The sequence below is a fragment of the Sander vitreus genome, chromosome 6 (genome assembly GCF_031162955.1).
Source record: "Sander vitreus isolate 19-12246 chromosome 6, sanVit1, whole genome shotgun sequence".
NCBI classification, from domain to species: Eukaryota; Metazoa; Chordata; class Actinopteri; order Perciformes; family Percidae; genus Sander; species Sander vitreus.
In genome coordinates, this window is record NC_135860.1 from 23,238,764 (window position 1) to 23,253,108 (window position 14,345).

General features: G+C 42.3%; 1 protein-coding gene across 2 annotated transcripts; it reads right to left on the reverse strand.

Moving 5' to 3' along the window:
- Window positions 1–205: 205 nt before the first annotated feature.
- LOC144519953 (sulfotransferase 2B1-like) lies at window positions 206–9,874 on the reverse strand. 2 transcript variants are annotated; one of them, XM_078253498.1, is made up of 6 exons: window positions 9,528–9,874; window positions 7,021–7,229; window positions 6,785–6,911; window positions 6,495–6,589; window positions 5,258–5,438; window positions 206–3,211 (listed from the first exon to the last, which is right to left on the reverse strand). In XM_078253498.1, the coding sequence occupies exons 1-6, from the start codon at window positions 9,664–9,666 to the stop codon at window positions 3,096–3,098; spliced, it is 867 nt and encodes a 288-aa protein (XP_078109624.1). In that variant the 5' UTR covers window positions 9,667–9,874; the 3' UTR covers window positions 206–3,095. The 2 variants fall into 2 exon arrangements, with proteins under 2 accessions (XP_078109624.1, XP_078109625.1); XM_078253499.1 differs by lacking the exon at window positions 9,528–9,874 and adding an exon at window positions 7,625–7,828.
- Between the last annotated feature and the right edge of the window lie 4,471 nt (window positions 9,875–14,345).

Genomic DNA, 14,345 nt, shown 5'->3' on the forward strand with positions numbered 1-14,345 from the left:
GGGCTTGGACCCCTAATAAGATAGATATTAAATAAGAGTATACAAGATATACAAGTAAAAATTAGAATCAAAGACATAAACATGAAATAGGGCAACATTTAAAATATAGGAATAGAAAACAGTAGAATCAAATAACACAATATAAAATATAGTAAAGAATATAGATTATTATTGACTAGGAGAATGATGTTGGATGCATGATTGGTGAGGTTCTACATGACTTTTCCTTTATTATATACTTTAAGGCCAAAGCAAGCATGCAATAAGTAATACACATAAGATATTGAAGGAATACATATCAGTCCAGTAGTAATTCAAAAATAGTGAATTTGAATTAATCACTCAATGAAATGTCACCAAATAATCCACCAAAAAACATCAATGAAGCATATAATGTGTGATTAAAATTACATTTCTGTCCCTTTCATTTTATTGTGTAAAGAGCTTGGGAGATTGAGACTGTTGGGAAAATTAACCCCTAGAATACTATAATCCGATCATAGCACATTGTTTTACATGGCATCAAGCTTTTGTTAAGCATATTGTCACTTGATTTGTGGCGCCCATATTGAATGTTATCATTCCATTGAATGGGCGTGATCAGTGGTTATCAGCCTAATAGATATGGGTTAGACGGGGCCTGCTACACCTACTAGTAGGTTTAGAAAGCTACCTATTCTTTTGGTAACAGTCGCTGTTAAAACCGTTGTTGTCCCGGGCGCCTGGGTAGCTCACCTGGTGGAGAGCGCGCCCATGTGTAGAGGTTTGCTCCCTGGGTTCGGCTCCGACCTGCGGCCCTTTGCTGCATGTTATCCCCTCTCTCCCCGTTCATGTCTTAAGCTGGGAAATAAGCTATGGAAATAAAGGCCTAAAATGCCCCCCAAGAAAACCCATTGGTGTCCCTTTTTAGCGCCCCAGTTGAACAGTTGCTGTGGGCTTCAAATATTTACGCGAATGGGTGATCCAGCTTACCAATGGATTATAACGGCCTTCTGAGCCAACTAGGAAGTAGAGCAGGACCCTACCGCCTCATATCTATGGTAGTGATAACAACTGATAAAGGCCATTTAACGGAGTGATAACATTCTATGTGGGGGTTTGTGAGGAAGTTTCTTCTCTCACATACACTACCTGTATTTTATTACCACAATAATGGGTATAGCACATTCATTAAGCATTTACTAGATAATTATCAAAAACCTCCCTCTGCAAATTGTAATTACTTGTAGTAACAAAAACCATGTGTATATTTGTTCAACAGTATTCACTTGTTATCAGTAGTTATACACTAAGTAGTCTGGGTCAACGGAAGTAGATTTCTAGGATAAAGCCGGACATAAGGCGCTTGGCTCACACGCAGGATGTCAGGCTTTGCCCCTCACCTTCCGCTCACTGTGTGTTGCCATTCTCAAAATCCAAACTTTGAGCTAGCAAGCTACATGCTGAAAATGGCAAGTTTTGAAGAAAATTTGGATTGTGCAACAAGGCAGGCCTGCTTGGTTCTTTCGGGGGAATGATTATAAAGATTTACAAAGAATATTTTTATGGCATCTAACTGGGACGTTTTGGGAACGATTGGTGGGATTGCATAGGATGAAGTACACACGGTGATACAACGGGAAAAGCAAATTACGGCTAATTTATTATGAACAGTTAACTTGATTTAATATTGTATGTGGCGTTTTCTTTTGCGGGGTGCAAATGTTCCACCAAAACAAAGGTCCTTCCAGAGACCATTTTGCAGAGCCACCGTCTCTGCGTCCGGAACTTAGCGCTGCCCTAAGATGATTGTGATTGGTTTATGGAAATACAAACAACCCACAGCGTTTTCTTTTTCTCTAGTTGACTTCAACTATTGCGTCCTGCCACCTTCAGAAGTTTTCTGATGACTCAGCAATAGTTGGCTGCATCGAAAAGGGTGATGAAAATGAATACAGGACTGTTGTGGGCAACTTTGTCACTTGGAGTGAGCTGAACCATCTGCAGCTCGTGACAAAAACGAAGGAGCTCATGGTGGATCTGAGGAGGGCGAAATCATCTGGGACCCCTGTTTCCATCCAGGGGGTCCCTGTGGACACTGTTGAGGAATATAAGTATCTGGGGGTGTACTTAAATAATAAGCTGGACTGGACTAGAAACGCCAAGGCTGTCTACAAAAAGGGCCAAAGTCGACTCTTTTTTCCTCAGGAGGCTGAGGTCATTTAACATCTGTCGGACAATGCTGAGGATGTTCTATCAGTCTGTTGTGGCCAGTGCTATCTACTTCGCTGTCACATGCTGGGGCAGTGGGATGAAGGTCGTAGACACCAACAGACTAAACAAACTGATCAGGAGGGCTGGTGATGTCGTGGGGGAGGAGCTGGACACACTGACGATCGAGGCGGAGAGGAGGATGCTGTCCAGGCTTCAGTCCATCTTGGATAATGTCTCACACCCTCTCTACGACACACTGGCCCAGCAGAGGAGCACCTTCAGCAGAAGACTCCTCTCACCCAGATGCACCACAGAGCGCCACAGGAAATCGTTCCTGCCTGTGGTCATTAAACTTTACAAGGCCTCCCTCAGAGAGTCACACACTCTGTAATCTCTCAAACATAGACAATCATTTCTCTTTTTTATTGCGCTATTTGCACATTAACACTGTATATTTGATCTTTTATATAACTGTATATTTGTTTTTAATATATATGTTAAAGTCTGGATAATATATGTTGTTTGTATATCTGGAGTTGTAACAAAAATGATTTCCCCCTGGGATTATTAAAGTATTTCTGATTCTGATTAGAATGTATGTGCGGTGTAGCCAGTATGAGACTACACACTAAGTAGTAGGGACAAAAATGTATAAAGTGAACACCAGGCAATAATGCAGTAATTAGCACAAAAACACATTTTCTGTTTAATAACATGTATGTTTTGCTATAATGCAAGTCATGGTTGTTTTAACCATATTCAGTGTTTTTAAAATCAATAAAATGTTTTTAGTCATATGCCTAGTATTAAAACCAAAAGTAAATTTTGGCCTAGTTATCACCGATTTCCTACTTGATTTTATTTCTACAACTCTTTCCCTCTCTCTTTGCTTTGGTTGATGGTCAATCCATGCTCCATGGCAGAGAGAAGCTCGCACTCTCCAGCTCTTTGCGAATGGCCGATGTGAATCTGGCCAGTTGCTCGGAGCTAAAATGGTTTTCCCAGTCTCCGGCAACACCTAGTACGAAAACACACACACCAAGACAGTCACATGAGTGCACCGATTCATTTAGTAGAAATCTAAAAAATACAGTCAGACATTTTTATGGACACTGAAATATCAATCCTAATAACCCAATTTGAACACTTGGTTGAATTAGTCTATACCCACAACATTCCACTTCAGGGATTGCTCCGGTGCCGCCGGAAATTCCGCCGGATGTCCGTTACCCAGTCCCTCCAGGATTTCGCGATGTCGCCAATTCACGCCAATTCAACCAATCCCCAGAATTTGGTGCGACTCGCAATTTTGACCAATCACCGCAACTTTTCCGCACATTTGACCAATAACCTGAAGTTTCCCGCGACTTCAACCAATCACAGCAGTCCCACGTGCACTCTGAGAACCAATGACCAATCGGGAGTGAGAACGGGTTGATCATTTCCTTGTTTTTGATATGAAGACGAGACGTGTGTGGGACTCATTTACCAACAAAACGTACAGCGAAAGACCGTGCAAAACATTTCAGACCGTCCGATACATTTTAACATCAATGTAGACTTTAACGATTTAAAAGTTGCTGAAGTTGCTGAAGCCTGGCTGTCGGCTCTCTGCAGCGGGTGGGGCTACTGCTCCGTACCCCCCGCGACTGACGCTTGCACACACACAAACACACACACACGGTGGATGCAGGAGAAAAAGGAGATGAGACGACACGATGACCTACGCTCGTTATTTTAAGTGCAATGATAAGTTAAAGTCAGTACTCTATCAAACCGTATGAATGTGTGTCCCAGCCCAGGCCAGCATAGGAAAATAACTAACAATGTAAAGATCAACAAGCCACTGATAGATTTGATTGATTCAATAAATTATTATTTTTTGTCTTAAATCCACCAGCCATTTTCATGTTATACCAACATTTACAGCATCCTGAGACTTTTTGGTAAGGTTACTAGGAAATCTCAGCCCAGAGTAATTTTATTCTCCCCAAAATGAGTTTCCTTTTTATTTTGAAAGAAATATAAAAAAAAATAAAATAAATTGCAACTTTCACTGTCTCCCGCAACTTCATTGCAACAAACATACAAAAGACATCGCAACTTTTATCGCAATTTTTTACAAAACTCCCGCGAAATCAGGCATTTTGGGCCGCAACAATCTCAAAAAAAGGCCGCGATATCCTGGAGGGACTGGTTACCTTCCGCTTTCTTTGTGTTAGTATTTTAAACTCCGGTGGATTTATGAGGACTATGGTTAACTGCTCCTCAGATCTCTGCAGGGTAAATCCAGACAGCTAGCTAGACTATCTGTCCAATCTGAGTTTTCTGTTGCACGACTAAAACAACTTTTAAACGCGCACGTTCCACCTACTTTTACATCCCGAGGCTATTTTGCAGCGGCACCGTGGCTCTGTCTGGCGCTTAGTAGGGGTGGGAATCACCAGAGGCCTCACGATACGTTATCATCACAATACTTATGTCACGATACGATATTATTGCGATTTTAAACATATTGCAATATTCTGCGATATTTTGCAATTTATTACCGTTTTTCCAACTTCAAATTTTTCCCAATTTCATATTATGTCTCCAAAATGAAACTTTGTCAACATCTGTTTTATCTAAAAAGATCTATTTATCTATCTCTGTTTGTTCATCTCACTTCACTTTTATTGCTGCAAAATGGGATTGTCAAGCAGACAAACTGACCAACACATATATAATAAAATACTTGGCGTCTGTGTATCGATACACTATTGCCATGAAAAATATCGCGATACTATGCTGTATTGATTTTCCCCCCACCCGTAGTGCTTAGCGCCGCCCATGACGATTGTAATTGGTTTAAAGAAATGCCAATAAACCGGAGCACGTTTTTCTCCCATCCCGGAGTGCTGTGTGGACTAGCCAGACCCTCTTCCGCAGCGCTGTGGAGGAAGGTCTGGCAACGCAAGACTAGTGTTGTACTAAACTGACCTGATCAGCTTCAAGTTAAATGCAATTCAAGGCAAACTGACGAAAGCAGAGGAAGTGAGGATGGACACACGGCACGGAGCCTCACCTTTCCTGAAGAAGGGAGATTTGTCGGGGTTCATGTACTCCTTAGGGACCAGGCTGAAGTTGGACATTTTGTTGGTCTTCATGGTCTTGAAGGAGCAATGTTCTGCTATCTTCTGAATGACTTCTTCACTCAGATTACGGCCCAGGAAATCTGAGATACGCCTGACAGCTGCAGGGAGGTCCTAAAGAGGGTCACATGGACACATGTTCTTTCATTTATGTGAGGCAACAGTTTGCCTTTATCTTATAATGTACCTTCTCTCATGAAGAACTTTATTCATGATCCATTGTGAAGTCCTTGACAATGAGCTTAAGTGTGGCTGGTCATATTTAAGCAGCTTTAGTTACGGCTGGTCTACACAGGAGTCGCAGCTTTTTTCCATTCGTCACGTGTGTGATGGAACACACACTAATCAATCAATGGTTGTCTACACAGCCTACTCAGGTAAAGTTTACTCTTGCAATGGTTAACAAGACATTTAATTTTGCAATTGGCTGGTAACACTGTCAATCTAACTGCCACATTGGCAGGTAGCCAATGTAAAGAGGCCAGCTGAAACGAACAACCAACAAAAAGATGAGGATGAGTCAAAGAAAAGTAAAAGAAGACGTTTTAATTCAAAGTGGACAATTGGTGACAATGGCAAGGTTCGTGAGTGGCTGATTTATGACAGCAGTACAGAACAAATGTACTGCAGTGACTGTCGTGTGTATGGCTCAGAGAAAGCGAAGTCAAATGTAATCGGGACTAAAAACTTAAAATTAGAAGCAATTAAGGACCACGAGTCATCAAAAAGCCACCTACACACGATAAGTTGTAAACTATCAAAGACTGCGCGTTCCCGGAGGAGACCGCTGCGGTCAAGTCACTGACGTCCATGAAAGCAGCACAGTTTGAGAGAATGCGACTGCTGTTTCGGAACGTCCATGCGATCGGAAAGAAGATGAGGCCCTTCTCTGACTACGTTTGGATGTGCGAGTAAGTATTAAACTGTTGGTGAGATGGGATAATGGAATGGTGAGACTGTTGGATGATGAGATAATGCAACGCTGACGTAGGCTACAGTACAATGACTGTTGCACAGATGTGTGTACGTGTGCATGTTGGGAGTTGGGAACCGGTGAGAAAATGTCCGGTACCCGGTAACTTTACCAGTAATAATAATATAATATTAATTTTTTTCTACAAAAAAAAAAAACTCAGCAGTAGGCCATGAAAGTTCTGGGGAGAGTTTTACCTTAGCCATTTCTTCATATGTGATGTACATTATTCTGTCTCCCAGCTCTGTGTCTCTCCAGCCCTTCACATGGTCTGTCCATTTTCCAAACAATACTGCAGACAACAGACCACAGTATAAATGCAAACAACCACTGAGCTACTTCAGCAGAAATGACATACAAAGATGACTTTGTCTTTCACAATCCAAAATCGGTTCACATGGTAATACACCAAAATGCTGAACCTCTCTACTGCCGAAGTTCATACATTTTTCAGAGTAAACTCTTTATGTGGGATGAGACCTCTGACCTCTGCCCTCAAGAAATTTATCCATGAATTCATCAAAGGTTCCTGGATCCTCGAGGAATTCGGCCATCTGATGGAAGAAATATGAAGACACCATGACGTCCTTAGGGTTCCTCATGACATAGATCACCTGTGGCAGAGACACGAGAGACTAATTCAATACCATAACAGGGTAAATGTGTCTTATTAATTATGGAATGAGACCACGGGACTATCACACAAAGCCTCCACCCTTTTACCTTGGCTTTGGAGGTATGGAAGGAAGGGGGCATGAGGCGGTAAGGAAAATGTGTGACCAGCGCCCGTGGAGATGCCAACTGATCCACAACCATTGCTAATCTTTTCTCCTCCAGCCAGGGGACCCTGTCCCAGTTAGGAATGGTTTGGATCGGCGTCAGATCCCCCCCATTCAGCACCAGTGGGAGGATCTCCTGCATCCAGATTGTACCTGCAGATAACAATAGAGCATCAGATAATACATACCAAGACTGCTGCACGGATAGGCCTTGGTTCCCATGACCATGAATAGTAATAGGGAGGTATGGAAAGTAAATTGATAAATGAGCAAAAGAGCACATTCCATTTCATGCAGACATCACCCTCAATGACTGACAAACACACACACACACACACACACACACACACACACACACACACACACACACACACACACAATGTGCTAGTTTTACCATAATAAGTTCTAAACCTTGGAAACATTTCTAAGTCTGCAACTTGTTCGGTTTTTTGTTTTAATGTGAGAACTGATCATAATAAATACACTAATTTTATTTTTTACCATGACTTCGGTGAGCCCAAAACAACTCGTCTTACAGAAACACTGACCTGACTTCGGATACACGACAGCCGTGACGTCTTCGTCTTTAAACGTGAATTCACGCGCAAACTTCAAGCTCTCCAAGGAATGAGTCTCTTTAGGAAGCATAAGTCCATGATACAGCAGATACATCTCTTCAGAAGACATTATGTTGCGAGGATTAAATCAAAGTAGCACCGATAAAACACGAAAAGAGGAAGCGCCCTGCTACATTCATGGTATGTGGGGAAAATCTCAATTGAGACATAAACGCAAATAAAAAATTAATATAGGCCTACTGAAACTTCATGACCCCCAATCTTGAGCCTCCAAACTCCTCTCATTGTTGTATTGTTTTTTTTATATGGTAAGTTGTGTACTTTTGTAGGCTACTACGACTACTTCAAGTAGCCTAAGTAATTTGCTACTGAAGCACAAGTAGCCTACTTTAAAGTTTTGCCGCAACTCTTTAATGAATAATCAATTAGTAACGCGTCTGTGTCGTTACTATACCTGAGCAAAACCAACTGACTGCACTATTACCATTTTTAATCAAACAATACTTTTTAAAACTCAACTTTCCGAGAGCGACCTGAAGGTAGCACAGTATTTTTTTCTGGCCAGTGCACAGAGACTGATTTAACCTGTTTAACCCGTTTTCTGTTTACAGCTAAATACTTTGGTTCAAGTCCCCATGAATAGGTCCTGAGCATTTGTGTGTGTATTTCAGGCCTGTGTGTAGTGATTTCTAAATGTAAATGTACATTACATGTAAATTGTAATTTCCCCAATGGAGAGCAATAAAAAGTATATTAAAAAAAATGTAATTAAATATGGAGGGGCCAACCGCTAACTAGCTTAGAAAACTGTAGGCTTTGTGAACCAGTGGTTGTCTCTTTCATTATTATTTTATTTACAAAAAGAGACAACGTATTTAAATAAAAACAATAGCCTTATTGTTTTAGCAATTCAAAGGGATAATTAAAATGAATTAAAAGAACATTTGTGTATCCCCTTTGACTAATTTTCTTTATTAGTCCCTCCGTGGGTGCTCCGGGGCTCGAGCACCCACGGAGAATACCGAGCACCCACGTGTCAGACTGCCAGTAGGCTACATACCTTTAAAAAAATAAACATTGCAGTTGGCGCTAAGGAGCGTCTGTCATAGTGTGATTGGTTATGTCGCTGTCAGTCCCCTGCTCCACCAATCACAGCGTTTCTCGTATGAAAACGCCTCTTTAGTGACCCCGCTCCATCGGGCGTTCGATAGCACCTGTATGAGCGTTCGATAGCATAGTGGCGGTTCGCCACGGTAAAAAATGTATCAGAAATAGGGCAGACGCACAACAGGGTTTCGGCTATGTACACTGCGCACCACCGCTCCTTCAGCTGTTTATGAAAAGTCATAAACTCGTAGCGCCGTCTGCTTAACTGAACTCAAGCGAACTGTCATCCGCTCTCTATCCCCCTAGGGTGAGCAGAGCAACTTGAACAGTGACAGGACGCCATCACTCGCGAAGTTATCTCAACGAAATAAACGACAGGGCGAGTACTACTTCAACGGCGTGCGCCCGTGAGCACCCACGGAGGAAAACATAAAAAACAAAAAAATCGGCGCCTATGAAAGCCACACCAAGTAGCCACAGAACCAGAGCTCACAGAAATAGTTCTCTTCCTCAGGCAGCACTGATGCTTATCAAACACCTGATGGATCTGTATTTTTTTTGTGCTCTAAGCATCTGATGTATAGTGCAAAGGCACCATAACATGGCCACTAATTTTATCTATAATTTATTCAAAACATAAGGCCTAAAGTCTACACAGACTTTGATTTCATGATCAATTGACATCATGCTCCTTGTATGTGTAAACAGGGGGAACAGATGAAAAGAGACAACAAACAAATATGAGAATTAATACTTTGTACTGTACCTGACTTGGGGTAAGTCACAGCAAATACATCGGTGTCTTTCACAGAGAAATTTTCGGCGTACTCCAAGCTCTCCTTGCTGTGAGCTTGAAGGGGCAGTAGAATTCCGTGGTACTGAATGTATTCAGTTGAGGACGTCATGATTGTGCCTGGCTCAGGGTTTTAAAGCTCTGTTAGTCTGGTAGCCTACACGTTGCTCCTTCCTCTCTCTCTCTCTCTCTCTCTCTCTCTCTCTCTCTCTCTCTCTCTGAGGTATTCTTGGAGTTTCTCTGGTTACCTATAGTCCCTTTTCTCTGAGCTCCTCATTGTTGGCCAGCTGGCAGGGCTGTACCACTTTCTTTTCCTTGTACAATTTTTTGTACAACTCTGTCCTGCAAATCATCAGCTGTTTTCTAATTCAGGGGTGGAACTTCCATATAAGATGAGGGCTGGGTTTAAAGAAACAGTTTGCCTCATTACCTAACCCTACCTTGTGTCATCTTCCCGTCAACCTTGAAAAAAAACCACTTTGTTTTTTCCAACGTTTTAAATTGTAAAAATTTTTCTTCTACACATTTTCAGCGCTTATTTCTACGTCCCATTGTTTCTGATATAAAACAAAAATTAAAAATGGGCCAGTGTGACCCAAAGTCAACACAAGGGTTAAGAATCCCCTCTGTGTAACCCTGGGTTTCCAGGATAAAAAAAGAGGTGCTAAGAACCCTTTTCTTGACACAAAGCATTGCAGGGTTGGTGCCACTGACCCTAGAGTCACACTCCACTAATTCTATGGAATTGACAATGTCAGGCTAATGTCAGTGTGTCACGGCAAATGTCTCACTCTTACAAGCAAGCAGGATTTCAGCAACCACACACAGGCAGCAACCGTAAACAGAGAAGGTAGTGTTCATGTGTATTAAGTGACAGCAAAGCCTATTGTGGCATTTCAATAATGACAGCTTTGTTGGACTCCAGGGACCCCAGCCTACATTCACACTACTACATTTTTATTTTAAACCAGCGTTTTAAACCAATCTCTGTCCTCACAAATGTTTTAGCACTGTTTCAGAACTAATCTCTGTTCACACTAACATGCCTGAAAAAACATATCACAGACCGCTGACTTATACTGGGCATGCATGTGCTGATAAGGCTGATTACGCTGCTGGGCATGGGATTTGTAGCAAATGGATTGAATAATAGCTTGTCTCCTGCTCATGTAAGCAGTAGTAGCACTATAAAATGCAGAATTTCACTGCACAACAGCTGCTACCACCGATAATTAAATGTCGTTTGTATTCTTTCAGGAAAAGGATCACGTAATGGGGCATGATGAATCAGGGAAGGACACATCGTAATTGACAAGACTGAATCAGGGAGCAAGCGTGAGAGTCCGTGTCATCATTTCCAAAGCTCTCCATGGCAGAGTTGTGTGGAATTGAGGCGTAAACCTAGCAAAAGATGTGTTTTAAAATGAAAACGTAGTAGTGTGGACATCCACGTTTTCGAGAGAGGAGGAAAAGAGAAGCAGAGAATGCAGGAAGTGTTGCCAGAAAAACGGGGTGAAAAACATGTTCATTATTATATTAGTATTGTTCATTGTATGGAACGTTTTATATCTATGGGGAAAAACATGAGGTGTGATAACACAGGAGGTGTGTTGTGTGAAGAGAAGGTAGAATATAAAATATTTGGAGCAAGACCCCTGTGAAAATAACTAGTTTTATTCACTGCACATGACTCAGATTTAAATTAGTTTCTTTCAGAAATGAAGATTTTTGCAGCATCCCCCCTCTGTTGCGAATATTTTCTCCTACTCTAATAATTGTAACAACTCACACAACACAAACACTTTTCACTGAATTGTAAATTTTGTTAGACTAGAATAGTGTTATTTCACACACCATAATTCGCCGCCTCAAGTCATTTCAATACAGGAGAAGGCGGCAGAGGGGAAACAGTTTTGATCATGGTAGTAGAAGCGGTTAGCTCTGTCTCCCAGAGTTCATTGTGCTGAATTTTTGGTGCAACCTCCGCGCGGTAGGAAACATTTTGAAAGAGCTTGCGTTTTGGGAAAACACTCTTGCAGGTAGGTGGTTGTCAGGGTGGTTGCCAGGGGGCGGTGTGAAACCAGCTTAAAGTTTTTTCGAAACCAAGTTCTCTGACACACCTTAATCTCTTTGTCTCCCTTTTATTTAATACTTCTTTTAGGTGTTTTCATTCCCTCCTTACCTCAAGTGTAATAGTAGTAGTGTGAGAACTGTTTACCATCCATCTGTAAATGGCAGAAATACATTAAGATGCAACAGTGAGCCACACTTTTTGTTAATACAGCCTATCTCCACTCTTACCCGGCGAAAGAGAAACAGGCTGGATAGTCCGGTACACTGTTGTTTCCACAACAACAAAAACACAGCAGTCTCTTAACAGTGAGCCACACTTTTTGGAATTTTTTTTCGATGAAAGCATATTTCAGTGGATTTAAGGGACAGGAGAGGGATGGGAATACTTTTTAGTTAACATACAGGGTGGGTCGCTGAAAAGCCGCCCCAGAGCGGAGGTTGACTCCACAAGGGAGACACCAGAGTTAGCAGGCCTTTAGTAGCGGTGTGTCTGTTATGAGCCCAGGTTAGCTTAGCATTGTAACACAATAGAGTAACGTGAGGTATATAAATTAGCTGGATAGATGGTTAAACGTAATTTGCTCTTACCAGTGTATCGCCGTGTGTATTTTCTACATAGAAAATCCCCCCCAAAACATCCCAGTCCCAAGACTTTTTGTATTAGGCCGAAGTCTTATTCCTGTGTTAAATGCTCTATCAGATTATATTGAACATTTCAGTTAACCTAGTCTCACCAAAACCAATAATTTTGTCATTTAAGTCAAAGTGATTTCACAAAAGATTGTATCTGATCTTTATCTCATATAAAACACTGTGCCAAACGACTTTAACTTCTTCACTTCACTTGTTCAACTGACTTTAGCAGTTTAGACCAGTCACTCAACTGTTCTGCTGTTATTACAGATAGGTGAACTAATCACAGACATTTGCCTCATTCATGGTCTCATGGTGATGTGCCGCTGCAGAATGAAACACTGGTGAGTAACTGACCATTATATTAATTTACATATTAATGGGAGGTGCCAGAGTACAGTTCTGGATTGTTCCGGCCCACTAACCCCTGGTTAAATGATTAAGAATGCAGCTTTGCAGTTACTCCGAGTCCTCTCAGTGATGCATGCGTGGTTCAGTTGCAGCTCCCCCTACCCCCACTTTGTGAAAACACTCTTGCAGGCGGTTGCCGGGAGGCGGTGTGAAACCAGCTTAAAGTTTTTTCGAAAACAAAATTCTCTGACACACCTTAATCTCTTTGTCTCCCTTTCATTTAATATTTCTTTTAGGTGTTTTCATTCCCTCCTTACCTCAAGTGTAATAGTAGTGTGAGAACTTTTTACCATCCATCTGTAAATGGCAGAAATACACTAAGATGCAACAGTGAGCCACACTTTTTGGAAATTGTTCACAAGTCCGTGTTAACACAGCCCATCTCCACTCTTACCCGGCGACAGAGAAACAAGCTGGATAGTCCGGTACACTGTTGTTTCCACAACAACAAAAACACAGCAGTCTCTGAACTCGCGTTGGGAGTTTCGTTGAAGTTGGATGTAGTCCAGTTTTTGTCTAATGAGCGGACACTTGCAAGCAGGATTGATGGAACTGGTGGCCGGCTAGCGTTAGCTTTCCACCTAGCTAGGTTATACTCCAGCCCCCGTTTGCGTTTCACCGCTGAGGATGTCCCCCCGTGATCGCCCGCTCCGGCCGCCGCAGCTGCTGCTGCTCGCTCCGGCCACCACTGCTGCCCGCTGGTCAAACTAACCTGTACGGCGGGCCACAGCAACCTCTTATTTCTGAACATTCATCTCTCCCCCGCCCCCCAAGGGCCGGTGGTCTAGCATCACATTAACTGTACTACTATGCTTAGCTCCGTATGTGTTAGCTCAAGCTTGACGTGCTTCGGTGATATTTTGATTCAGGTTTACACAATGTGCATATGGCTTTCGACTTGTCTACGAGCCGTCCGGGAGTTTTGGAAAATAAAAAGCACCATTCAGGATTTCATTGCTGCTGTCTTTCTTTATCATGCCTGCAGCCTGCAGCAGCAGGATGTGTTACGAGGAAGTGACAGCTTGATGATAAGTAACGGTGCTGCAAAGGGTCAAAATAGTAGCCTGTTAGGCACGACGCAAAGCCGAGTGAAGTGTAAAATAAATTAATAAATGCCTGCATGCGATTAGGCCCTTAATCACATCGCGATTAACACGTTAATGCTGACAGCCCTAGTACAAAGATTATATAACATTTTACCCCACTCTCCCTGCGAACCCTCCCAGTGGTGGGAAGTAGTCCCACTCTAGAAGATCAAAGGCTTTCTCTGCGTCTAGAGAAAAAGACAGCACAGGCTGAGTCAATGTCATTTGCAGCATAGTCTACTGTATATCCACGACGTTCTACTTCCGGGATTGCTCCTGATTTCACTCTATTGGCTGGATGTCCGTTACCTTCTGCTTTCTTTGTGTAGGATTTTTAAACTCTTATGAGGACTATGGTTAACTGCTCCTCAGATCTCTGCAGGGTAAATCCAGACAGCTAGCTAGACTATCTGTCCAATCTGGGTTTTCTGTTGCACAACTAAAACAACTTTTGAACGTACACGTTCCACCAAAACAAGTTCCTTCCCAAGACGATTTTGTAGCGGCACCGGGCCTTCTGCCGATGCTTAGCGGCGCCCAAGACGATTGTGATTGGTTTAAAGAAATGTCGGGTGCCCGGATAGCTCAG